This window comes from Emys orbicularis, chromosome 1 (genome assembly GCF_028017835.1).
Source record: "Emys orbicularis isolate rEmyOrb1 chromosome 1, rEmyOrb1.hap1, whole genome shotgun sequence".
Taxonomy (NCBI): Eukaryota; Metazoa; Chordata; order Testudines; family Emydidae; genus Emys; species Emys orbicularis.
Window position 1 is genome coordinate 357,023,841 of NC_088683.1, and position 27,035 is coordinate 357,050,875.

The 27,035-nt window shown below is 47.8% G+C and overlaps 1 protein-coding gene and 3 non-coding genes across 4 annotated transcripts; all 4 read right to left on the reverse strand.

The window, feature by feature from the left end:
• Nucleotides 1-1,788: 1,788 nt before the first annotated feature.
• RPS3 (ribosomal protein S3) lies at nucleotides 1,789-11,217 on the reverse strand. Its single transcript, XM_065407337.1, has 7 exons — nucleotides 11,151-11,217; nucleotides 9,868-9,998; nucleotides 9,407-9,500; nucleotides 8,132-8,226; nucleotides 6,800-6,987; nucleotides 3,874-4,070; nucleotides 1,789-1,860 (listed from the first exon to the last, which is right to left on the reverse strand). Exons 1-6 carry the CDS (start codon nucleotides 11,178-11,180, stop codon nucleotides 3,877-3,879), a joined length of 732 nt encoding a protein of 243 aa, XP_065263409.1. The 5' UTR covers nucleotides 11,181-11,217; the 3' UTR covers nucleotides 1,789-1,860; nucleotides 3,874-3,876.
• LOC135873156 (small nucleolar RNA SNORD15) lies at nucleotides 3,107-3,247 on the reverse strand. The gene has a single exon (XR_010561093.1). It is a non-coding gene; the product is annotated as a small nucleolar RNA SNORD15 (small nucleolar RNA).
• LOC135873154 (small nucleolar RNA SNORD15) lies at nucleotides 4,406-4,552 on the reverse strand. The gene has a single exon (XR_010561091.1). It is a non-coding gene; the product is annotated as a small nucleolar RNA SNORD15 (small nucleolar RNA).
• Nucleotides 7,323-7,473, reverse strand: LOC135873155 (small nucleolar RNA SNORD15). The gene has a single exon (XR_010561092.1). It is a non-coding gene; the product is annotated as a small nucleolar RNA SNORD15 (small nucleolar RNA).
• Nucleotides 11,218-27,035: the final 15,818 nt, after the last annotated feature.

The following is a 27,035-nucleotide window of genomic DNA, read 5'->3' on the forward strand; positions in this document are numbered from 1 at the left end:
TGTTTTTGCAGCACAGGGCAATAATGGGAAGGGTGCTAGGGCAGGCTAATCTAGCATTCCTTACTTCCATCATCCATGGCATCTGCCTGGCACTTCCCCTGCATGGCTGTAGCACATGGGTTTTTTTTAAGCATATGGACCAGTTACAGGTTACTAGTGAAATCCCATTAACCACTCTCTTTTCCTCTTTTGATTGCACAACACTTCTGGCTACAGTATTTTTTTGTAAAAGAACAAGGCTCAAGGAAGTGCTAGTGTCCCAACCCATCTGCCCTACATAACATGGGGAGAATTTGCACATTTCAGTATTTCTCATTTTATCACAGCAATATGTAGAAGAGGCACCTAAATGAGATCAGATTCAGAGTACCTATAAAAAATTTATAATGCAGAGTTCCACTATTTATTTCCACTGTAGGAAACTGTAAACCAAAAAACTGTAGGTAGCCTGATGCACTAAATCCAGTGTTTGCCTAGTGCAGGGGTTCTCAACAAATTTTTTTGTGGTTTGAGTGCGGCCACTAATTCTTGCTGGTGGCCACTGACAATTTTTCCTTAAATACTTAACTTTAGAAAAAACATGTCCAAATCATTGTAAATTTATATTTATTTACATAGGGTTTTTTGAAAACTTAAAAAAAATAATACACAGTTGTCTCTATTCTTTCCTGGACCTACACGGAATAGAAACACAAATAAGGTGCTTTGCATGTTCTTGTCTTTTGTTTAATTTTTTTTTTTTTTTTTTTAATTAATTAGACTTGCTGGCTAGGAAGTCTGCTGCTGTGAACAGTGATATTTGTATGCTTATGAAAAGTGATTAACAGAAGCAGACTTGCTAGCTAGCTGGGAGGCAGTGAAAAGTGGTATTAACATACAAATATCACTTTTCACAGCAAATGTACTCAGACGCAGCACGCGGAGGAACAAAGTAAGCCCTGGATGGGGAAATGGGTAGGGAGGCAGTGAGGCTGGGGCAACGGAGGTGTGGTGAGGCCAGGGCTGGCACCTGCCACCGCAGGGCTGGGGCCAGAGCCCAGAGCCTGCCACCCACCACCCTAGGGTGGAAGCCAGAAGCCCAAGCCCCACCACCCCCGGGAAGGTGGGGAATCTCACTCTGGCTGCCTGATCCGCTGTCATTTGTGGTTCGAGGGGGGAGGGGGAAGGACCCAACCCCTGCTGGTGAAGAAAATCACATCAACACGTGTCCATTCATATTTTACTGCAAATCCAAATGAAAAAAAAGCTCTTTCCAGTGCCACGTAGAACCACCTTCAACTCCTAAGAGGTTATGAAAATTTTGCACCTCAGGGTTCAACACTGAACTCGCAATTCATTAAAATCTCCAAGGGAGTTTAAACAACTGCAAGCCTCAACGCACCAAACTTATGTAGCCTCTTTCACACCCAAAAGCATTTTGTGAACTTTACCTAACACCAAAAAGCAGCTGGCTAACAGCACACAGCAATGCTGAAGTGAAGACTTCTCCAAGTGTATTTCAGCAACTAGGATTAAACACCCTCCACCAACTTTTTTTAAAATCACTTGGCATAAAATTATGTCACCGAGGAGGCAGGACTCCAATTTAAGGGACATTCATGAGGCCTAAGCACCAGATTGTGGCCATGCACACTGACCCGGCCTGGTTCTGTTTAGCTTGAGATCTGACCGTTCACTCCAAAAGGTGGTAGAAAAAAGGAATGTGGGATGGGCAAAATTTCCAGAGAACTTGGAGGCAAAACTTTTTCAAGAACTACAGTAGTCAAAAGAAGAGTCTCCACATTACACTGTCTTTTATGATTTTATTAAGATCCTTTCATGAGCCACAGTCCACCTTCTCCTTCCAAGTGTTGAAAAATCCTACAACAAAAAACAACACTTAGCAAGAGCACAAATTTCAGTGATCACTATAAAGTTGCGAATCATCCTGACCCAAAATTATCCTGCCGGTCTGAAGCTCCACTGGACTGCAATCCATTACCAGCCAGGCTACAGCATTCATAATACAAGTTAAAATCAATGTATTGTTATTTGTACTACGGTAGCTTCTCGGGGCCTCAACAGAGATCAGGGCCCAACCATGCTCGGCACTGCCGTTTGACATAACTTAGCTCCACAGTGCTTTCCACCACTGTAACAGGCTTAAAACTAGCTCAGTGAGGCGGATTCCTAACAGGATTGTGAAAGCAATTGTGGTTTCAATTAGTACAAATGGTCCCCTTTACTTCCCTAGCATTATCCACACACTTGTCATAATTTCTAATCTGAGAGATCATTAGAGGCAAAGGGAACAAAGCAATCCAAGGAAATCTAACAGTAAGTATACTTTGATTTTACAAAAAAAATAAAAAAATAAAAAATCCTGAAACAGGGATCAAAGATCCAGTGATTTGTTGTATTTTTTTGTAAGCTTTAGAGGCTATGCATGTTGCTCTATAATAAACTGAACTGCTTCAAAGTGCTACCCATGGAGAAGTGACCAACAATGTTTTTTTCTAACTGGCAGCAACAGCAGCTCTGGCTAGAATGTGAAGCCATGGTGGGGTCTTTCCTCCTTGCACATCTCTACCACTAAGAACATCTGCAATTGCAATTTAATTAACAACTCTGCTGACGTGCAAGCTAGAAGAGAATCACCATGCCACAGTACCCCAAGGCAAATACAACTTAACAGGAGAAAAAATTATCATCAGAAGTATTTGCGGCTATGGCTGAATACACACGGAAACAGGTCTATTCAGTGAGATTGTAGCATTACAGTCACTGAATAGACCTGCACTTTATTGGTTAAATCTACAGCGAAGTGTTTGCAATCTTAGAACATGAGCTGGTATAAGGAGAAAAGATGGTGCATATTGTACAGACTGTGGCATAGTATAGGTGTGTGAATGATAAAGGTGCCTTCAGAAATTTCTGACAGAGGGAGTTGGGTTCATATTACAAGGCAGGTTATCCCAAATATACCAGCAGAAAAGATGACAAAGGTCAGGTAGACCACCACTACCGTAACATGGTGGAAAACTTTGGGTAAGGATTCCCAAGAAGCATAACTCAGTTTTCACCTTTAGTGTTGGAGCACTAAGTTAGCAAAAGAGGCCTCAATAACCCTTCTCAGACAAATGCCTCTGAAGTCATCAGTCAAGGACTCTGATTCAAGGTCCTGAAATCCATGATATAGAACATAACATGGCACAGGGCACTTGGACAGATCTCTCTTTTCAGACTCGTCATCATATCTTCACTGAAGGGCTGACGTTAACTGGTTTAATAATGCAGCAATGGTAAGAAGTTACACAGCGCTCTACCCACCACAATCGCCTCTAACACTTCACAAAACTACGTTCCTTACGTATTGCCCTTACTTTCCACTCCATCACACCAGACCCTGCACTGCAGCAACTGACCCTGCAGTCAAAGACTGGGTGCACTCTAGAAATGGAGGGGAACAAATACACAGCGACAGGATGGTCTCCTTTCATAAGATGGGAGCTACTGATTGAACAGGTCAGTCAGTGCTTCTTTATAACAGCACATGTATTTCTGTACTAAACTTTTAAAATTTTTATTTTACATTTGAGAGATTAAGCCACAATTTGCCAATGCTTATTTTCAAAGCAACATAGGTGCATTATTCTAGAACAGACCAATGTTTTAATGTCCTGCACTTGTCCCATTCTGGCCACAGGGCAATACAGAATTATTTGGAGAAACTCAGATAATGCACCTAACTTTGTTTCTTCCTGACTCCAGCAGAAGATCAATTTATACCTCAAAGCACGAGCATATTCTTATTTATGAGAATAAAAATGATCATTTCTGATGGGCATCACACTTGTTTCTACCATTTCAGAGTTACGGAACAAAGTCGCTTACCCATTATGCAGTGGGAACTGGCTGAGGCATGGCTGGCTGTTCTGGTTTGCCACCTTTCTGCTCTGAGATGGGTGTGGTGGGTAAGATTTCTTCCTTGGGCTCCACAATGCTGACATGGTCTGGCAGGGGTTTCTTGGGTCCAATCTTCCCACTTGGGTCCCAAGGCAACATAATCTTTACTTTAATACCAAGCACACCTGAAAAAAAATGGCAATATTATAACGGTGGTCACTGCATTTAAAGGAGGTAAGATGCTCCGTATACACTCAGATGCTGAACTGATACAAGTTCTAAAACACTGCCATGTTTATTCAGCAGAAGCTTCCAACCCTCACATAAAGCGTACACTTTGGGTAATCTGTAATAGGACTCAGTTATCAGTGTGAATTAACAACATCCTTTAAGTGTACGCAGGCACAGAAGTAAACTAGTCCAGTAATTTTCCTTTCATCATTTCATGCACTGCTCTCTCACAAAGTGGGAGCTTTAAACCCCCGTTTCCTGTGCTAATTTATAAAATGTTCTCTGTATCCCTTCTCAGACAAATGCCTCTAAATCATCCAATGACAGGACACTCTGCTAAGGTACCCTAAGCACAGTACCAAAGAACATGGCACTGAACAGGCTACACTTACACAAGAAATGTCCTTTCTGACTCGTCATCGTATCATCACTGAAGGGATATCAGATAAGCTAACTGCTCTTATGTCATGTTCAAGGACTGTTTGCTCACATGTGACAATCATTTAGTGACCTGAGGAGTAAAAAATAGTTTGCATCCTTCTTGAAGGTTTAATTATACAGACCTGAAAGACTTACAGTTTCCCTCATGCTTTTTACCATAGGAAAAAAATATCAGGACTATCTAGTCTTGCGTTTTGTTTCTGCCAGGAACCCTGGGAGGATTAGAAGATCTGGGGTGGGAGTCCTTGGCTTTCAGTGGTATTTTATAAACCCAAAGTCATAATTTTATCCCAAATGTTTCTCAGGAACAGGTGTTAAGTTGGTAACGAACAAGTTTTAAACAGTGACTTAAAATCCCTCTCTCAACTACTTAGATTTCAGTCTCACTAATTCCACTAGTTCTTCAGTCACCTGGGGTGTGCCCACACTGCAGGTGGAAGTGAGCCTCCCAGCCCAGGGAGACAGAAAGGTGCATGCTCATTGGTTGATATAACCCTTAATACATGTTTATGTACAACTAGAGCCTTTACACTAGATTTGGTACAGCTTTTTGCTACCTAGGAGGCTATACAACTATATACATTTATTTAAGAATGATTTAGTTTCTAGTTTCAGATGCTTATTAACTGTACATTTTTAGTATGTTAGAAAGTGGTGAATGATATATTGCTTCTTTACTAGATAATGAACTTGTGGGACAATTTGTGTCAAGCTACATTAGGTTGGTAACTGGAATTTAATTAAATAGAGAACAGCATACAACACTTATCAGAATACGTTTCACATTTACAACTAAATGATTTATTACACCGAGGAATTAACTGTAGTCAGTGAATTGCACTGATCATTTCAGGTCAGTCGGGAAAATTTTCAAATATGTCTAAGTGAAAGTGACTGGAGCTTAAGTTCCTACTCACTTAAGTTTCTTGAAAACGACAGAGTCTGGTAAGTCACTTTGCCAGTCTCTTGTACACACTAGCACCGCTCCTGGGTTCATTACCTGTTGTGCCATGTTTATAAAGCAGGACCTCAAAAGTTAGATGTTTTCCCAGATTTCTTGCTTTATATAGAAAAGCAGCCTTAACTCAACTACAGGCTCATGAATTCAGCATCTTTATTTTTTATTTAAAATGTTTTAAGAGATTACAATAAGTTTAGGCCTTAAAATATTTTGTATTAAATTCAGATTTCATTTTAAACAGGATTAAAAACAAAAAATTCAAGTTAACTAAAAAAAAAAAATCCTTATTTTTAGCCACACTGCCGGGCTGGGAGTTTTACTCCTGGACCCTTGCAGCACAGGTACTCAACCTGAGATCGCAAACCAGCTTGCCCTTCCTTTCTTTATGGCTAGATGGGAGAGTCCCAACACACTCTGTTGTCACACCGGATCATCACATGGAAGAGGCTGAGAACTGTTCTAGAGAATCCTCCAACAAAAATGCCACAAACAAACCTCAGTATTTCTGAAGCAAAAATCCTTTCAGGCCTCCTTTATCTCTCGAAGCATAAAGCTCATTTTCCTTTTGCAGCTTACTTTTAAAGTTCATTTCTGATCATCAAGCCTTACAGCAAGAGACAGCCGAGTCTAGCTTGCTGGAAAACCTGACTGCCACTTACTGTGTAAACCCGGGCAAGTCCCATTTTCCCCATCTGCATGAGTGGGATAATATTGTCTTACCTACTCCCATAGGGATTACAGGAACGATTTATACAACACTGAAAAATGTATGCATTTTCTGGGCTAACGATTAGAAACTTTGAATATAGATGTATGCATATCCAAAGTGACTGACTAACCTATAGGCAATGCTGCTGCAGGAAAACACAACCAGCTGGTACCGTACTACTAAGCCCCAGTCATATCGTGCTAATTAGGAATTTTATTGGCAGCTGAAGACAGCTTAACCTGTATTTCCAATTTATTTATATAGGACAAGAGCAGACAATGCTCCACATTAGACAAAACGTGTGTAACAGAAGACAGCCCCAGCCTGTAAGGACTTGTAATTTCAAAAGGCAAAACAGCATTACAGGTACCAGTAACTAGAAGCAGTTAGAGCTGAATACTTTGCACAACAGAAGACGCACTGGAATTCTGGGCGTGACCACTCCTGTAGCAGTCAGACAGCAGGGAAGCTGCCAAGCAGCAGCAGAGGGGCAGCACTTTGGATTGTCTGGTACTAAGTGCTAATACAGGGAGCCAGCCAATTGCAAGGGGATACATATTCCAAACACTCACCCTGCCTGAGGAGGACGTGGCGCACAGCTGTATCGACATAGTAGTTTACAGGGTCTCCACTGTGGATCATCAGGCCATCCACAAACTTCATAGACTTGGCTCGCTGGCCTCTGAGTTTACCGGACACCACCACCTCACAACCCTTAGCACCACTCTCCATGATGAAGCGGAGGACACCATAGCAGGCTCTTTGGGGAGGGAAAAGAGTTACTCAGTGGTTGTAGAGAGCACTGTGTACTGCACAAGTAGGAGATATGGCTATGGAATGTGCCACCTAAACCCTCCATAACCATCAAATTCTGATCCAGAAATCCAGCTCTCGTTAAAGATAAGTTTAATCAAAGGCAGCAGCATCTGCCCCATAGCCTTGTTTACTCTTACGCAATTTTTCTAAAAAGTTCATTCTAGAGTTTCAACATTGTGAATTCTGTGCCTGTTTCACCTCATGCTTAGATGTTATGGGCACGTGCACTGCTCAGCACAACGGGCTCTGGTTGCTACTACATGTAATTACATTAGAAACCCTTCTCAGAGAATTGCCTCTAAATCATCCAGTGAACAGGACCATCCTGCCAAGGAACCCAAGCACAGCATCACAGAACATGACACTGCAAAGGGTGCACTTCGCAGGATACATATCCCTTTTCTGACTCATCATCGTATCATCACTGAAGGGATCTTAACATGTGTGATCACAGGTCATCTAAATCACAATTCATTTCCTAGACAGCTTTGTTTGAGGCTGAAGCGCCATCTTTGCTAATTTCCCCCACACCCCATTCCGAATAATTGGGTGTAAGCTTTACATGTTTGACTTAGCCTTCACGCTTTCACTAATCCACTCAGTAACAGGGCAAGTTCTATATTAAAACTAATAGCTAATATTATTGCCAATTGTGACAGCCCTAAACAAATCATGATATTTTATTTAAAACTTAGTTATGCCATGTGCTATCAAGAGACTTGTGTTTAAACACACAGAAATGGCAGTTCAAATAAACACTCATTAAAATTTGTTTTAAGTTTGCTGGAGTGTAACTGTGGCTTTTTAAAAATCTACTTTTGAAATAAGAAATCTACCAGTGTGCATTTACCACCTAGATAATTAATATTCAGGAAAAATTAGATAATAGCACTTTACATCTTTATTCTGTCAATCCTAACTTAACTTGCATAATGCATGCGTTAGTCCCAGTCTACACACAGTGGTGAAGGAATTTTCCTCAAAGCCACAGAGCCAGTGTCAGAGCTGGGATCAGAACCCAGAGCGCTCCCAGTCACTTGTTTGCTCTATTATATCTACAGACCATTTTATTACACTTCTGCACTTACCGACGCACCGCTAAACCTCCCAGAAGTTTGTAACGCAGGGACTCTGCTTGGGCAATAGCACACAGACCTCTTGTGGCCACCTTCTCGGCATAGAGCTACAAAACAAGGAAAGAGTGCTCAGAAATAGAGTTACAACAGTGAAAGTTAGCAGACTTCCATGCATACAGGTGACAGGAGCCTCAGCTACCCTCCGTGCGCCCCTCTCCTTTGCACCCAGTAACTCACTTAGTTCCTTGGTATTTACATACCTGCAGGATCTTTACCCTTAGACAACACAGTGTGGCTTTTATCTGCTTTGGCGTGTGTCCTCTGCTCCTCATGTTGAGTTGAGACATCCTAGTGATGCTCCATTGAAAACCAAGGCACCATTAAGGCATGCTTGGTGCAGTCCTGGAGGTGCAATCCTACCAAGCCGGCCCAGAAAGTTAGGCAGCCCCAGAGGTGCAATCTTCCAAACGTGTCCAGGTATGGACAGCGGTGGTGATGCATCCTGCAGGGTGGGCATGGTATGCTGGGCTGTGCTTGGAGGAGCATCCTACCAGACATGCCCAGCACTCTGGGACAACTGAAAGCTTAATAAAGAGATCACAATCAGAAAGTGAGGTTGAAAGTGTAAGGTCTTAAGCATAGCACAGGACAAAAGTCAATGTGGTATACAGTTACCTGGCAATTTCTCCCAGTGAAGTTACAGATTCTTTAGAGGAAACATGCAGGAAACCCTGCAGTAGGCAACTATGGAATAGCCTCCCCAAAGGAAAAGTTTCTTTCTAAACTCCATCAGATAACAGTTTATGCCCTTACAACTGGCCCCTGTTTTATATAGTCCTTGCAAGCTTTGTTTTTAATTCTTATTGCTGTACTCTGGATGCTGTTATCCATTGCAATCTAGGCCTCAAAGGTACCTTGTGACAATGAGTTCCGCAAACTAGTTACAATAATCAATAGAAACCATCAGTTCTGCATGAAGTAAAAGACAAGAACCAGTGTCATTAGCTAGCAAGGATCCATTCTAACTCAAACCTGCTACAGGTCACAATATGTTCCCCATTTTTGGTCTAGTACCAAAAAGTGAAAATCTAATGCCTCATATCCAATACTATTAAATCTTACTTGTGATGACTGTTGAGAACACATATGCAGACAGATATGCGACTTAAATTGTTGTCATGTTAAGTTAATGCCTTTTCTAAAAACTGATGTAATCAAAAGCAACAGTAAAGCTCATTTTAAGGTATCATCAGAAAAAGTGACAATAAAAAGAGAAAAGCCACTTACCTCAACGCTTCCTTCTGGAAAGCCAAACCTCTTCTGTACAACAGCAGTCAGCTCACGGATTCGGCGTCCCTTCTCACCAAGAACATTTTGTGTTCTGAATAAGGTAAACATGGTTATTGGAATCTGTGGCTGGGAAGTAACACCTATTTGAAGATTTAATTTTTCCTCTATGCCAATGTACCAGTCTTACTATAGTACATTACTGTGCCGAGTCTACTTTTAAATGACTTACTAGATAGGGATTACAATCATTCTCAGCAACTATTCTACAATTTAACCTCATCACAAGGAAGTTCTCTCTAATATATGGACATTTATTCACCATTTCTTAATTTCATTCACAATTTCTGGTTACCATCTTTCCAAAGAAATACGGTCATGTATAGAAGGATTATACACAAACGTCACAGATTTGGCTACTGGTAACTGCTGTGAAAGAATAAGGAGCAAGTTTCAATTACCTGGTAGCAAGGATGATAATTTCAGTCCTCGTTGGAGTAACTCGGACCTCTACTCCAGAGTATCCATCTTCAGCCAACTCACGAGTCAGAAACTCATTTAGCTCAGCTTTGAAGATGCCATCAGCGACAAACTAAAACAGAATAAGTCAAGCTATGTTCAACAGTTCACAAATAAATTTTCTAAAATTCAAAGTTTCGTTGCTGGTTGAAGGTGCTGGCTGAATAGCCCGAGTCTACATTTCTCTTCACAGAGAGCAGCAGAGACAATAATACAACAAGCCTCCCTATGCAACGCCAAATTTGCCTCAACCCTGCTGTAGTGACTACGCCTCTAAGGTCAGTTTAATCCCTTAAGCAATGATCAGACCAAGGCGTCAACCACATCCAGCTAAAACCATACTCAAAACTAGTTGATAAAACCATACTTCATTACTCTTTTCCAAATGGTAGCACTTTCTAGCCAGTATGAATGTTAAGTTAATTGTGTCAGACTACCCACAAACAACAAGTAGTTTTACTACTTAAACCCAGGCCCTGATCCTGAAAACACCTGACAGCAAACATTACACCTGGTTATAAGTTTGGCATGACGGGATCCCTACTTTGCATCTTTGTTAGTTATGGACGTTAGAAGGTTTCACACCAGGTTACTAGCCCTGGGGTGACCAGCCCCTTAACCCTACATCGCTCCACTTCCGATAAACGCCTCGGACCAAACTCACTGGAAATCTGAGTTTTACTCTGCCAGCTCCAGGGCCCACGTACGAAACACCCTCTGCTCTTTCCTCCCTGATGCAAAGCAGCCAAACAGGCCCTCTCCCCAAAGGGTCTGAAACCCGCTTCCCCAACGCGGGGCCCCCTGCCCGGGTGCCAAGCGGAGCTCTGGGCAAGGGGGAGCGAGGCGCTGCTTTCACCCACGCGGGCGGCTCAAGACGGAACCAACCCTCCTGCCAGCTGCAGCCCCGGCCCCGGGGCGCTTCCGGGCTCCCTCCCCGGCCCCCCAGCGCCTCCTCCAGCCCCGCAGCGGCTCCGCGCCCCGGGCTGCAGAGACGGGCCAGGCCCCGCGGGGAGCCGGCCTCCCCCAGTCACTGCCCCCAGGCCCGGCCGCAGGGAGCCGCCATGTTGCGCCCGGCCGGGCCCGGCCTTTCATCCGCCTCCATCCGGCCTCGCCGCCGCCTCGGCAGCCCCGCCCCGCTGCCCAGGCCCTGCCCGGCGCTCCCGGCTCCCAGCCCGGCCGCTATCGCCGGGCCCCGCGGCCGCCGGGGGCCGCCCGCAGCGCTCACCTTGCGCTTCTTGGAGATCTGCACCGCCATCTTGAGCCGCGCCGCCCCGGCGAAAGGAAGAGGCCCCCCCGCCCGGGGGAGGATATAAGGTCCTTTCGCCACTTGCCATTGGGCCGCGGCCGGTCACGTGGGCTCGTAGGGGTGGGTGGGAAATGTAGTCTTCCTCAAAAAGAACAGGAGTACTTGTGGCACTTTAGAGACTAACAAATTTATTAGAGCATAAGCTTTCGTGGGCTACAACCCACTTCTTTGGATGCATATAGAGTAGTCTTCCTCAGTGACCCCCCCCCCCCCCCGCCGTGCTCTGAGGGCATGGGTTCAGGACTTATGTACGCTTGCGCTGGTACCACGCTCACTATGGACAGGTTTGGGTCTTTCAGTGCAAAGCGCTGTGTGGACACTCTTATTCCAGATTATGGGCGGGTCTGCATTATAAAGTGAAATTGACGTAAACTACCATGCATTGACCTACTGCTGCAGGCGGACGCGTCTACATGCACATTCCTCCCCAGCCGACGTAAGTGCTCCGAGACGGCGACACAGTAACCCCACCTCCCTGACCGGCACGAAGCCATATTGTACTATTGAGCACGACGCAGCGTGAGTGTCGACCTAACTGTCCTCCAGCAGTTTGTGAACTCCACTGGCCAGGGATCACGGACAACAGAAGCCCCTCTACACTTTAAACACCCCCCCACCCCACATATTATTTTAATGTCTTTTCCTGAGTGCCCCCCATAGCAAGCACACTTAGCAGCTCTCTCTTCTCATGTGTGACCGCTCAGCCGACCATGCCAGCTTCACCCCACACACTAGACACGCTCCGACACGGTGTTGACAAGAAATAGTGGATTGTTTGGGCCTGTGGGGAGAAGAGGCTGTGGTGGCACAGCTACAGACCAGCCACAGCAACATGGACAGCTATACACATATTGCACGAGGGATGCAGACAAAAGGGTATGACGGACCAGCAGCAGTGCTATGTGAACGGGAAGGAACCGCAGCAGGCGTACCACAAGGGCAGGGAGCACAACAATCCATCGGGGTCTGAACCCCAGGCAGTCTTCTTTTACAATGACCTGCATGCCGTACTTGGCAGAAACTCCCCCAGCACTCCACAGATCACCATGGATACCTCAGCGGGGGAGGAGGGTGAAGACACGGTAGGGTGACCAGGTGTCCGGTTTTTGACCAGAACACCCTGGTCAAAAAGGGACCCTGGCGGCTCTGGTCAGTACCACCAACTGGACCATTAAAAGTCCGGTCGGCAGTGCTGTGGCGCTAAGGCAGGCTTGTCCCTACCTGTCCAGGCTGGCACTGCGCTGTGCCCTGGAAGCGGCCAGCAGGTCCGACTCCTAGGCGGAGGGGCCATCGGGCTCTGCGCACTGCCCCTGCCCCGAGCACCGGAGGAGCTGCGGGGGGGTGCCTGAGGACAAGAGTGGCACGTGGAGCCTCCTGGCTCCGCCGCCTAGGACCTGGACCTGCTGGCTGCTTCTGGGGTGCACACAGTGCAGCTTGCCTTAGCCCCGCTGCGCCACTGACTGGGAGCCACCCGAGGTAAGCCCACGCCCCAACCCCGAGCCCCAACCCCCTGCCCCAGCCCTGAGCCCCCCCAACCCGGAGCCCCCTCCTGCACCCAAAGCCCTCATTCCCAGCCCAGAGCCCTCACCCCCCCACTCTCCAACCCCCTGCCCCAGCCCAGAGCCCCCTCCCACACTCCGAATCTCCCCAGCCTCGAGCCCCGTCCTGCACCCCAAACCCCTCATCCCCAGCCCCACCCCAGAGCCTGCACCCCCAGTTAGAGCCCTCACACTCTCCCGCACCCCAACCCCCTGCCTCAGCCCAGTGAAAGTGAGTGAGGGTGGGGGAGAGCAGGCCACAGAGGGCTGGGCCTCAGGGAAGGTATGGGGCTAGGGTGTTCGGTTTTGTGCATCTAGAAAGTTGGCAACCCAAAGACATGGTGCAGAATGGGGTCCCGCTTTGCAGCAAGTTAGGATCTGTTTGAGATGCTACCAGGCAAACATGGATGAGCGTGATGAAGGGGACTTGGGTAAGTGTGTGCATGCATTTTTTCTTACAATGTTTAAATTTAAGATGGTGCCCAGTCCATCTATAAGTTAACAAGACTCAGCTATCAACTTAGGCGGGGGTGGGGTGTGTGTGTGGAGCAGTGTGATTGAGTACAGAGGATGTCCCATGAGAGATCTCGATGAAACTTTCATGGAGATACTTTGCAATCCTCTCCCCAAGGTTTCTCGGGATGACTGCCTTATTTCTTTCTCTGCAGTAGGACACTTTCCCGCACCTCTCTGCCAGGAGTGCGGCTGGCATCATTGCAGTAAAACAGGCTAGGAGCATGTGGGCTCGGGTGGCTTCAAGACACCAGTAGCAGCTGTGCTTTCTGTGCCTTTGTGATCCTCAGCAGTGAGATATCAGCTAAAACCACAACCACTAGCATTAAATAGTGCCAATGTTCAGTGCCATTCCCTATACGGGTATTGTTTCATGCAACCGAAATTCCTTCCCATCCCATCCCTTGTCCCATACTCACCATAGCCAGGGCTGGAGAATGGTGCTGTGCAGAGGCACTCCGATCCGAAGCTGAAATGTCAATAAACATGTCTTATTACAAGGTTTTATGGGAATAAGGGAAGGAAATTTTGAAACTTATCTTTCCCTTTCCACTGTGACTGTAAATGTGGTAAAAACAACGAGGAGTCCTTGTGGCACCTTAGAGACTAACACATTTATTTGGGCATAAACTTTCATGGGCTAAAACCCACTTCATCAGATGCATGGAGTGGAAAATACAGATACATCTGCCTCCTTTTATCAGCAGCTGCTGTCATTGCAGCCTTAAGGGATGCCCCCTCCACACCCACAGAATGCCTTACCATGAGGAGGAGAAAGAAGAGGACTAGGGAGGGAGGATGTGTCCAGTGAGATCCTGCAAGCCAGTTCTGCATCGGATCACAAAGAAAGGGCCTGGTGGAGGCATGGGCTGTGGGTAATGGAGGCTGGAGGAGGCTAAGCCTCCCCCAACCTCCACTAATGCTCCCTGCCGCAGCCATAGAGCTAAGCCACAGCGGGGTTCAGCACTCCTCTGGGTGGCCTGGGCTCAGGGCTCTGGGCACTGGCAGGCTGGCTCAGGTTCCGGGCTGCTCTGGGCTCCAGTGGGCCGGCCGGAGCTTGGGGCTACTCTGGGTGCCGGCGGGACAGCCGGGGTTGGGGCTGCTCTGGGTGCTAATGGTCTGGCCCGGGCTTGGGGCTGCTTCAGGCGCAGATGGGCCGGCCCAGGCTCAGGGCTGCTCTGGGCAGCGGTGAGCTGGCCCAGGCTCGGGACTGTTCTGGGTACCGGTGGGCCAGCCAGGGTTCAGGGCTGCTCCAGGCGCCAGCCGGGGTTTGGGGCTGCGCCGGCCAGCCAGCTGGCAAGAGTTGGGGGGCAGGGCCTCAGGCGGAAGGGACAGGGCAGGGGGCTAGCCTCCCTAAATGGGGGGTGCACTTGTCACCCATGCCTGGAGCATCAACATGGCCAAGGGCAGGAAGAAGGAAAGACTGGACAGGAGAAAGGTGCAGGAAAAGGAGAGGGAGATGCACTAGGACATAATGGGGCTTCTCAGGCAGCAAACAAATGTTGCAGACCTGAGCTGACCTATAGGTCCAAAAATCCCAGAAATCTCCCCACCCCCTTTGCAGTTCTTGGGGAACTCCATGGTTGCAGCTCCCTACTCTCCTCAACATTCCACATGGCATGACGGGCCATCTCCTTGTTACCCCTATCCCTCCATGCCAGGAGACAGGAAAACCACAACTTCACATACACTGACCTGTGAGATCCATGGCTGGTGTATGGGTAGCCACACCAGACTACATTTGTGCACTGAAATGGACGGAAATGTTCGCTGCCTTTCCAATTTCAAAGCATTGCATAGTACCTAGGTATTATTCTGAGACTTTAACTTAACAGTAATGCACCCATTCTGCCACTAGAGGTCACTAAAGACAGTTGCCGGGGGGGAATAGGAAGGGGGAAGAGAATAGACCTGTCTCCTGTTCCTCCTCCTTCACTTATTTATTTTTATTTTTAAGTGATTTTAGTGCTGGTGAAAAATGCCAGCTAGAGACGGGGGATAAGCCATAGGCATAGGCAAAGGCAATGCATGCTTTCTTCAAGTCGTTCTGCCAATGTACCTCATCCCTAATCCGGAGATGCCACCTCTAGGAGAGAGAGGCTCATTCATTTCCCGTCATGGCCCCAGTTCAGTCCCTGGCCACTCTGCGAGAGCCTGCCAATAGGAGGACATTTAGTGCTAAGATCTGTAGTGGGTTTTGTGCTATGGATGCTTGTCTGCTAGGAACTGGACTGAGACCTGCCAAACTCATTACACACAGGGTGTCAAATGCTTAGCTGACACATTCTGTACAGCTCCTCAGGTGACATTCTTTACAAGTGAGAAAGAGTCGTCCTGAGCAGCAGGCACAGATGTCTTTCCCTTGCACCCTATAGAAGGGTGGGGGGCTTGGGTGGTAGAACCAGGGGTGACCGGAGAGGCTAGGGAAATCTGTGGGAACCAGATTACTGGAGGGAGAGCTAGGGCAGCTTTTGGAAGCAGAGGGGGCCTGGAACCTCTCTCACATTCTGCTCCTCCCTGTGTCCTGGATGCCCTTGAGTCCTTCACCTCCCTCCTGCTAATGTCCTAAATTATTCTGAAGTACAGGTGAAAAGGCTTAATATTGAGTATAATGCTATTGAGGGTCCGATTCAAAATAATTTCAAGTCACTAAGAATATATAACGTGTACAACTCATGCAGAAAACTAGTGGCTAAGGAACTGAAAGAGAGAATTACAGATGCCACAAGCCCATATATTATGTGTGGAGATTTAAGCAGCCATAACAGATTGTGGGGAAGCAGGAAAAATGATAATGGAAAATATCTAGAGCAATTCATTGATGCAAATAATTTAGTAATTCTGAATGACGGAGCACTACCAAATTTAATGCAGCTGGTGGAAGTTTCTCCTGTCTAGACTTGGGAATTGCCACAAGCAACGTAGCAAGTAAATGTAGCTGGGAAATCTATAAAGCGGAGCTGCGAAGGGAATGGGAAGTGACCACTTCCTGACACTCATTATATGTCAAGGAAAGGGTAATATTGAAGAATATGATTGTTCCCCTACTTGGAATCTAAAAAAACTAATTGGGAACTCTTTAGCAACAAAAGTGTGGAATATGTAAATGGGCAGTGTCATTGGCGTAGTTTGACTTCTATAGTTGGGGGGTGGAGGCAGCTCCACCCAGACCAACAGGTCGGAGGGGGGGAGGGAATTCCACACCTGCCCGAAGCTTGCAGTGCTGGGAGCCGCAGTGGGGTCACCGCTGGCCTGTGGGGCCGGGCACCTGCCCCAGTGTTTGTCTGGGTCTTGCACAGGGACCCTGAGGGCTCAGTCTCCGTTCCCCTTTGGTTATGTTGGTGTAGCTCCCAAGTTGCCATGCAAAGACAGGATGAGTGAGTGGTGCTGTGCGTGTGTATCTACACGTGTGTCCCTGCCTGTGAGGGTGTGAGAAACGGGAAGTGTGAGAGGGGGCTGACCCAGCGGCATGTCGTGGCTGAGAATCCAGTGTTCCCCTGACTCGCTGGCTCCCTCCCGCCATCTGCAGTGGCATGTTTTTCGGGGCTGCGCATTACCTGGGCTGCCAGTACTGGGGGGATGGGATGGCTCAGCGCGGGAACCCCAGCTGCTGCCCCCTGTGGCGACCTGAGCGTGGGAGCTGCAGCCGCTCAGGCACCGGCTGCTGTAGCTGAACTTGATGCTGCTGCTTTTCTGGTGCCTCCCGGTGCTGCTGCAGAAGTCTCCCTGCAAGGGCTGCTGCGCCCCCTGTATTTCATGGTGCAAGGGGATGCTGCATGCCGGGCTCCTGCTTCCCCGCCACAATGCAAAGAGACATGTGGCAGCGTGGGCGCCACCAGGACCACCAAACAGCTGGCACCCTGGGCTGCTGCGGGGCAAGGAAGAGGAGGAAGTCAGGGGCACTGCTGGCAGGGGCCCGTCCTGGTGCATTAAGTTAAATGCCCTGAGCCTTGTCCCCCGGACCATGGCACCCACCCATAAGGCCAGCCCTGTTTGGGGGGGGGGCAATGCTCCCCTTGCCCCCCACCAGCTATACCCCTGAGCAGCGTACAAATGAGTACATTGAGGAGTGCCTGGCGGTCAGAGACTTAGCAAGTGGGTCTGCCTTGCCATGAAACACAGGAAGGAGAAGAAGGCAGAGGAGGAAGGGGCTGTAGGGATGAGGGCTGCAGTCATTGCCTAGAAGGAAAGGAAGTTAGCCAGGGTCAAGGAGAAACCCAGGGAAGAGTGTTAAATAGGCAAGATACAGTAAATCAATACATTGGTGATAAGTGGGGATGCTACTCCCAAATGTATACTGATAGCGCCAAAGATGTAAGAACAGGAAGAGGGGGAACAGCATGGGGTGCGTTCTTTCGCTTGCAATCAAGAAAGCTCTAAGACTATCAATTTTGTAGCCATTCTGACAGCTGAATTGTCAGGTATAAAGTTGGTATTAATTGAGTCATAGATGTGCACCCAGCTGCCTTGGCCATCCTGCCTCATTCCTTCTCAGGATTACTGGCAATCAGAAATGGCACGTCAGGTTGCAGAGATGATATACTTAATGAAATATCACTGGTAACAAGAGAATTGATGCAGCTGGGTGTAATCACAGTAATACGTGGATGCCAGCGCATGTAGGGGTGAGGGTAATGAGCTGGCAGACAAAAATGCTGTCAAACACAAGCAACTTGATCCCTTTAAGTAAACTGGAGTCTAAAAATCTAATTACAAATTAGATAAGAGAGGAATGGAAAGAAATATGGGCAACAGAAACAAAGGGGGAAAGGTCCGTGAAAAATACCCAAGAGTCAAAAATGCTTATAGACTCCACGACCTGACAAGAAGAAGTGAAGTGGATTTATGCAGAATTTTAATTGGCCATTGTGGCTTAAATAGCAATTTGTTTCAAATAACAAAGATGGATTGTGAGAGATGTGCAAGGGCCAGATGTGCAAAGAGTGTACCATCGAAAGGGGGGATTTATATGAAAATCTTAAGGCATTTAGCCTATCAAAGAGAAGGTTGAGGGGTGACTCGATCACAGTCTATAAGTACCTATATGGGGAACAGACATTTGATAATATAAGACTCTTCAATCTAGCAGACAAAGATGTAACAAGAGCCAATGGCTGGAAGTCAGGCTTGACAAAGCCCTGGCTGGGATGATTTAGTCAAACAGGAATTATTTTAGTGAAGTTCTATGGTCTGTGTCAGGGATGAAAGTAACTTAAAGGACTTACTGGTACGCTGGAGTCCTGAGCGGAGGCGTGGCCTCAACCAGAAGAGGCGTGGCCTCAACCGGAAGAGGCGGGGCCTTTCAAGATTTAAAGGCCCTGGGGCTCCAGCTGTGGCTGGGAGCCCCAGGGCCTATAAATCACCCTGGAGCTACCAGCTGCAGAGGCGTCTGGGAGCAGCCAGAGCTCCGGCGGTGATTTAAAGGGCCTGGGGCTCCCTGCAGCGGCTGGAGCCGTGGGCCCTTTAAATCACCGCCGGAGAAGCCGCTCCAGTCTGGCTCGGCGTACTGGCTCTTGCCGATACGCCGTACCAGACCATACCAGCTTACTTTCATCTCTGGTCTGTGTTAAAACATGAGGTCAGATTGGAGGATCACAGTGGTCCCTTCTGGTTTTAACCTATTAATCCTTTTTATCTCCTTTTTGATAAACTAAATAGATTGAGGCATTTTTTCCAGGCCTCAAATAATTTTTGTGGCTCTTCTCTTCACTATCTCCAGTTTTTCAACATTCTTTTAAAAATGTGGCCACGAGAACTAGACGGGCAATCCAGTATCAGTCTCACCAGTGTCAGCCCTGCAAGGAAAGAGAAGAGAATACCAGCTGGGGTTAAATCCTCTTAAGGGCAAACTCTGGTTCCTTTTAGGAAAGTTAATCTTTAATTGGTAGAGAAGTCTAATATTTCCGAGACAGTTCTTATGGAACTGAAAAGTCACAAAAGCCTGGGAAAGTGGGATGGGAACGCATCCGGTTTAATATAAGGGCAAAGAGCTCCATCCAAGAAAGGTTGCAGAAGTTTAATATGTGAAAACAAACTAAGAATAAAAACTCTGGGGTCCTTTAGAAAAATATCCTTGCTCTCTGCAGCAGAGGAAAGGAGAGAGAAATGGACCATTTACACTGGAATTGGATTAAGTTTCTCTCTTTACTTTGAAGCGTGGAAGGAATTCACTGGTCTCAAATGTTAGTGGGACAGAGCGGAGAATACTTCCTCAGCTGTACGATCGTTTCATAATGTGCAATACCAATCCTGAGCTTTCTGAGATGGCAGGTGTTGATTTTACCAGGCAACATCTGTGCTTTTCATTTATTGTCAGTTTGACAAACCAAATAGGGGTGGCGTGAGGGAACCCCCCCTCCCCCAGAAGAGCAAGTGTAATGCACAAATTGAAGTATCAGGGCAAAGGAATAGCTCAGTGGTTTGAGCATTGGCCTGCTAAACCCAGGATTGTGAGCTCAATCCTTGAGGGGGCCACTTAGGGATCTGGGGCAAAATCAGTACTGGGTCCTGCTAATGAAGGCAGGGGGCTGGACTTGATGACCTTTCAAGGTCCCTTCCAGTTCTAGGAGATAGGATATCTCCATTAATTTATTTTATTTATAATGTGTGTGAGTAGCCGATTTGTGTAAGATGTATGGAAATGGTTTCAATAAACATGCTTCAGTGGCTAAAAAAGGAGGCGCTAAGAGGCCTCAGAGCTTTTGAAAATCCCACTGGGCATCTCTATACCTTTAAAAATCTGGTCCTTAGTCTTTCAGTCCCGCATCTGTACAATTGGGATACCAGCACTTCCCTACCTCATAGGCATTGTGAGAATAAATCCATTAGAGACTGTGAGCCACACAGATACCAGGGTAACAGGGCCATAAAGTCCCCAAGGTAGATAGTGCTAGCCCAGTGCGCCACAGTGGTGGGTAAGCATTATTATCCCTATTTTGCAACTGGGTAAACTGAGGCAGAGAGAAGGGAAAGATATACCCAGGGTTACACAGTGATCCAGTGGCAGAATCAGGAACAGAACCCAGATCCCACGTTCACGCCATTTTGTTAAACAAGGCAAATACAAAGGCCAAAGAACTTAGGGTGATTTTTTCCATTCACTAGGGCCCCAACCCTGCAAACATTTATGCATGTGCTTAACATTGAGCCTGGGAACAGCCTCATTGACTTTAACAGGCCCCGTCTTGTAAAGCTAAGCAGGTGCATAAGCATTTGTAGGCTCAGGGCCTGAGACACCATCATTTTACTTAACAAGCCATGAAGGCAAGGACAGTGATAAGGGACTGGCTGCAACACGATAGAACATATCACACAGGGCACATAAATACAGGGCAGGGATTTCTTTTTTAATCAGTTCATCAACCGGAGGCTGGGCCAACATTTTTCTGTTTCTGGAAAAAAAAAAAACAGTCCTGATGCAAACTGTTTTTTTATGCCTTATTAAGGATAAACTATGTGCTATGTCAGCACTCCAGGCTGTTTTGACAACCAGCTCCTGGGGCAGGATTCAGCCCTGGTGTAAACTGGTTACCTCATCGGGCCCGTGTGCCCTCTGGCTCTGGCCTGATTAACCCCGCATGCTCAGAGAGGGCCCTTTCTAGCTTGTAAATACAAGTCCTTTGTACATATTGTAACTCAGGCTTCCTTCCTCTCCTACAAGGCCGGCTGGGATCTCAGCTTTCCCTCTGTGTGCATGGTATGTTTGGCAGCTCTGAAGAGGAGAGGTGGCAAATGCTTTGGTGCTTTGTGCCAAAGCTGCTGCAGACAATAGATGCCAGTAATGGACATTTGAAAATGCTGTGCTAGCCCAAGCACCATGCGCAGGGCCGGCTCCAGCATTTCTGCCGCCCCAAGCAAAAAAAAAAAAAAAGCTGCGATCGCGATCGGCGGCGGCAATTGGGGAAAAAAAAAAAAAAAAAGTCCGCGATTGGCGGCGGCAGTTCAGCGGCAGGTCCTTCGCTCCTAGAGGGAGTGAGGGACCTGCCGCCCCCAAATTGCCGCAGGTGCCGCCCCTTTCCCTTGGCCGCCCCAAGCACCTGCTTGTTAAGCTGGTGCCTGGAGCCGGCCCTGACCATGCGTCTCCGCCTGACAAGCTCAGCTGTGCACTCAGATATAAATCATAGAATCTCAGGGTTGGAAGGGACCTCAGGAGGTCATCTAGTCCCACCCCCTGCTCAAAGCAGGACCAATCCCCAACTAAATCATCCCAGCCAGGGCTTTGTCAAGCCTGACCTTAAAAACCTCTAAGGAAGGAGATTCCACCACCTCCCTAGGTAACCCATTTCAGTGCTTCACCACCCTCCTAGCGAAAAAGTTTTTCCTAATATCCAACCTAAACCTCCCCCACTGCAACTTGAGACCATTGCTGCTTGTTCTGTCATGAGCTGCACTATCAGTGACCCATGCTAATGGCTCTTTCTGCAAGGTGCTTAGCCAGCTGGCTGGGCTGTGGGGTGCTTTCCAGGTCTGGCTGGGAGGCCTTGGGGCTTCTCTGGCAGGCTGAGTGCCCTTGGCGAACACTGGGGGCACTCAGTTCCTTGCAAGGCCAGGCCACTGGTCTCATGTCATGGTCTCTGTCAGCACGGGAACACACAGGAGCTGATGGGGACGGAGTCTAGTAGAGGGAACAGGGATAGAGTGTGCCTGGCAGAATAAGGAAGGCTAATGGGGTGCAGGAGGTAGAGAGCCCCCCCCCCACACACACTATTCTCCCCAAATGCTCCATTCTACCACATCTGAGTTCATGGGGTCTCGGTTCCAGCTCTCATGTCATCATCTCACTTCCATGCTTCGCGCTGATTGGCAGCCACAGCAGAGGCACCAGGAACTTCTGGGGCACAGAGTCCAAACAACCCGTCAACCCTACAGGAACTTCATGGGGCATGTTGCCAGGCCAGCGTTGGTGGAAACTTGCTCTGTAGCTGAGCAGAGAGCATGTCCAGCACTAAAGCCACCCAAGCTTATGCCTATATGCAGATTAGCTTATTAAAAAGTTTGTATAAAATGTCACCCATGGAGCTGGACGGAACCTGGCAGCTAATGCTTGCTTACCCGCCCATCGCTGCTAGAGCATGCAGGTCTCAGGCAGTAGGTTATTTCCATACTGGAGATGGTCATGTCATGCAGTGAGTTCTCAGGGAACCCCCTGCCCCCATTGGTGGATGCCCAGAGACCCCCTGCTCCCATTGGTAGGCGTGTGCAGTTGGCACAGCTGGGAGCTGCTCATACGCTGTGGAACTGACCAAGGCAGCCTATGGGATGGTGGTTGGAATTGGGCATGGGGAAGGAGGATTTTGTGCTCCTGCCCACTTTGCCAGTGCCCCAGAGGGCTGAAAGTTCAGATCCTGGGGAGGTCCAACCTGTCTTTGTCCAGGAAGCCCAGGCTCAAGAGTGGGAACCCTGCGGCACACTCCGGCAAGCAGTTACCGGGAACTCGCTTTCCCTGCCTCCCCAGAGTGAAGCTAGGACTCCTGAATGGATGCGAGCCCCCAAGGGTGACACTGTCAGGTACAGCACCAGCCGTACACGCTGCCTCCCTAGCACCCATCATTGTGTCTCATCCACCTCAGTAAGGACCCACGCAGCCCCCAGCCTTTGCTGAAGCAGCCGGGGGGTGGTGATAGGTGCCAGCGAAGGGCAATAATTCTCCTTGTAGGACTAGCAAGGAATGAAACAGAGCCAATGCTACACCCCCTGTGGCTGTCCTTGCACCACACAACCACAAGAGGGCAGGCCCTGCCTGCTGAATGAGAAGCTGGTTCTTTGTCCACAGGCAGAGTCCTGGCCAGGCCAAGCTTTGGATTCCAGCAGCGAAAGGAGGATGGGGGAGGAATCAAGATACTTTTCCAGCGGTGTTTTGGCACCCAGGCTGGCCTGGCGGAGAGTCCCCTGCCAGGAAAGTCACAGGCCCTCAGGGGGACATGGCAGCGGGTAGCAAGCAAACCAGATTTTTCTCAAAGAAAGTTGAAGTTCTAGGCCCGAGCCTGCTCCTGTTGTAGGCAAAGCTGCCACTGACTTCACTGGGGGGCCGGATCAGGCCCCAGTGCTGCTGGCCGCTGCTGCTCGCTCGGAAGTGGGGAAGGAAGCGCTGACCAGTGGGAGGATCGTTAACACAAATCTCACCCTTTCCGTCTGAGGAACTCTCCCCTTCTGTCCCGATGAACAACCCTCCCGAGACAGCAGAACACCATTTTGCTCAGGCTACCAGGAAGCAGAGCCCCTCTTAAAGAGGAAGGCTGGCTGCCCTTGTGGTTAAAGCACTGAGTTGGGACTCAGGAGATCTGGTTCAATTCCCAGCTCTACCACTGACTCAGCCAAGTCCTTTCACACCTCAGTTCCGCATCCATAAAATGGGGCAGACAGTCCTTCTGCCAGCACCTCCTGTGTATTCAGATGATGGGCAGGGGCTGTCACTTCCTATGTATATGTGCAGCATCCACCCCAATAAGGCCTTTAGGTGCTGCAAATAATAATTAGTCCCATGGCACTGATGCAAACGGTTGCCTTACCATCCCACCAGATGCTTCCCTACCAGCATCTGTTACACCAAGTCAATAATTTCTCCATTGTTAAGGTTGTAACATGGGCCCAGTTTTTACTCCTTCTTATCATTTTCAGGAGTTTAAAGAAAAAATGCTGCAATGGAATTTCAGTTGGCAGTACATTGATCAAATTGATTTTAGTGGCATTTAAATATGTATCTTTTATGGTAGGGAGTTAGACCAAAACATCTAATTTTCCAAGCCCTTATTAAAGGCCAGATTCTGACAGTCTTATGTTGTGCAGCTCTTTATTCCATGAGTAGTCTCATTGATTTCAACGGGGCTACTCACAGACAAAGGTGCTAACTCAGGTTAAGGATACCAAAATCTGGCCCAAAATGATTTCAGCTGAACCATGGGCTGGTTGGACAAGACAGTGTCAAGGAAAATCAGAGCCTGTTGCTTAGTGTCTTTAAACACCGTGATACCCAACCATGTTGTAACACACTGGCTCTGTCACACACACACAATAGGTAAAGCTCGGATGGTGGCAAGACCAGGTTTGTTCTGTATTTGAACAGCACTTAGCGCAGTGGGATGCTGGTCCATGACTGGGGCTTCTAGCCGCTACCGTAATACAGCTAATCAAATTCCCCAACAGTGCCCTGTCACTGGCCCCAGTTCAGGAAAGTGCTTAAGCTCATGTTGAAGCTATCTCTATTCAAGACAATACTTAAGCACATGCTTAACTTTAATGACAGGACTTAACCACGTGCTTACATTTTGTCCTGAGCAGGGATGCTTTTCTGACTCACAGCCAGTGTGAGCAATGGTCAGAGTGGTGTTGAGTCCTTTGCATCTCATCTGTGGCGGAGTCTGACACAGCCCCCAGGAATTGAACTGAGACCACCAGTGTATTCCAGTCCCTTCCATTGTCAGATGGCAATAAGCTCACATTACTATCAGCATCAAGTAGATTTGAACCAGTGGACTGGACTTGAAAGACTTATTATTAATCCCCGCAAGCCATCTAGTCCCCCTGCTGAGAGGCATTTTAACAATGTCTCCTAGCTAGCAGCACTTAGGTCAGTTCGATTATCTCATGTACTTGAATAACAGGTTCTTCTTTGTAGCCACAGGCAAGAGAATAATTTCCAAAGGATGTAATATACTAACATCAGACACACACATTGTATACACCACGGGGAGGAAGGAATGTGGACCTATCTCATCTGAAGCCAATGTTTGGAACAGGTGCAGAGAAGGGCTAATAGGATGATCCGAGGAATAAAAACCTACCTTGTGAGAGGAGACTCAGAGCTCCTTAGCTTGTTTAGCCTAACCAAAAGAAGGCTGAGGAGAGATTGAGATTTATAGATTGCTCTCTATAAATACATCAGAGGGATAAATACCAGGGAGGGAGAGGAGTTATTTAAGTTAAGTACCAGTGTGGACCCAAGAAAAAATGGCTATAAACTGGCCATCAACAAGTTTAGGCTCGAAATTAGGTGAAGGTTTCTAACCATCAGAGGAGTGAAGTTTTGGAACAGCCTTCCAACGGGAGCAGCGGGGGCAAAAAACCTAACTGGCTTCAAGACTGAGCTTGATCAGTTTATGGAGGGGATGGTGTGATGGGACTGCCTACAATGGTGTGTGGCCCATCAGCGACTGCCAGTAGCAAAAATCCCCACCAGCCAGAGGCAGGACACTAGATGGGGACAGCTCTGAGTTACTATAGAGAAATCTTTCCCAGGTATCTGCCTGGTGGGTTTTGCCCACATGCTCAGGGTCTAACTGATCACCATATGTAGGGGCGGGAAGGAATTTTCCCTCAGGCCAGATTGGCCAAGACCCTGGGGTTTTTCCACCTTCCTCTGCAGCATGGGGCACAGGTCACTTGCAGGTTTAAACTAGGGTAAACGGTGAATTCTCTGTAACTTGAAGTCTTTAAACCATGATTTGAGGGACTTCAGTAACTCAGCCAGAGGTTAGGGTCTATTACAGGAGTGGGCAGGTGAGGTTGTGGCCTGCAAAGTGCAGAGCATCAGACTAGATGATCATGATGGTCCCTTCTGACCTTAAAGTCTGTAAGTCTTGACAGGGATGAATTTGGCTCAGTATTTGCACAATGGGGAAAGTCTAACTGAAGTACCAGGCATTCACATGAGTGCCAGTAGCAAAATGGAAAACTCTTCCCCGTGTTCCCGATAAAGTGGCATCATTTCTTGCAGCCAAAAGCCTATTAACAATAGAACAGAGCTGCCCAGCAAGCCTGCGCCGATCTTGCAGTCCCTCTCTCTGATTACATGGCTCACAGGATTGACTGGGGATGCAGGGCCTTTTCCCTATAAGGTCACTGGCTCAGATCTGGCCAGCTTGAGAGTGAGCAGAAGTTACCCCAGGAGCTCCCAGTGTGACGCTTTGGCCAAAAGTGCCCATGCGCTCCTGGGATGTATAACCAAGGAATCTCAAGTAGGAGTAGAGAGGCTATTGTACCACTGTAGTTGGCACTGGTGCGCCCGCTGCTGGAATCCTGTGTCCAGTTCTGGTGCCCCCATATCAAGAAAGATGCTGATAAATTGAAGAGGGGTCAGAGGAGAGCCACAAGACTGATTAAAGGGTTAGAAAACCTGCCTTATAGTGATAGACTCAGAGAGCTCAAATCTATTTAGTTTAACAAAATGAAGGTTAACGGGGGACTTGATTATAGTCTATAAGTACCTACATGGGGGACAAATATTTAATAATGGGCTCTTCAATCTTGCAGAGAAAGGTCTAACGTGATCCAGTGGCTGGAAGTTGAAGCGAGACAAATTCAGACTGGAAAGGTGTAAATTTTTACAGGGAGAGTAATTAACCATTGGAACAATTTACCATGGCAGATGCTGACAATTTTTAAATCACAACTGGGTGTTTTTCTATAGGATCTGCTCTAGGAATTATTTGGGGCAGTTCTCTGGCCTATGTTACACAGGAGGTCAGACCAGATGATCACAATGGTCCCTTCTGGCCTTGGAATCTCTGAACCACGGTCCCATGGCCGTTCGGTGAAATAAAGGGGTGTCTCAAGTCAGTGCCTAGCAGACAGGCGTCCACAATCACAATTTGCAGCCTCAGCAGAGAGGCAGGACTGACTGGGCGCTGCCGCCCCCGAGGGCAATGTGGGGGAAGCTTGTGGCGCTGCTGCCCATACTGTGCCGGTTCCCTGGATAAATAGGATGTCAGACACCTGGGCTGTCAAGTCAGCATCTTTCCCCAGCCCTGCGTTGATG

Excerpts from the sequence above, each read along its gene's own strand:
- RPS3 (XM_065407337.1), bottom strand. The coding sequence starts at position 11,180 with ATGGCGGTGCAGATCTCCAAGAAGCGCAAG. Across the intron at positions 9,501-9,867 it reads ATTATCATCCTTGCTACCAG|AACACAAAATGTTCTTGGTG; the intron begins GTAATTGAAACT and ends TACCTTATTCAG. Across the intron at positions 8,227-9,406 it reads TTCCAGAAGGAAGCGTTGAG|CTCTATGCCGAGAAGGTGGC; the intron begins GTAAGTGGCTTT and ends CTTGTTTTGTAG.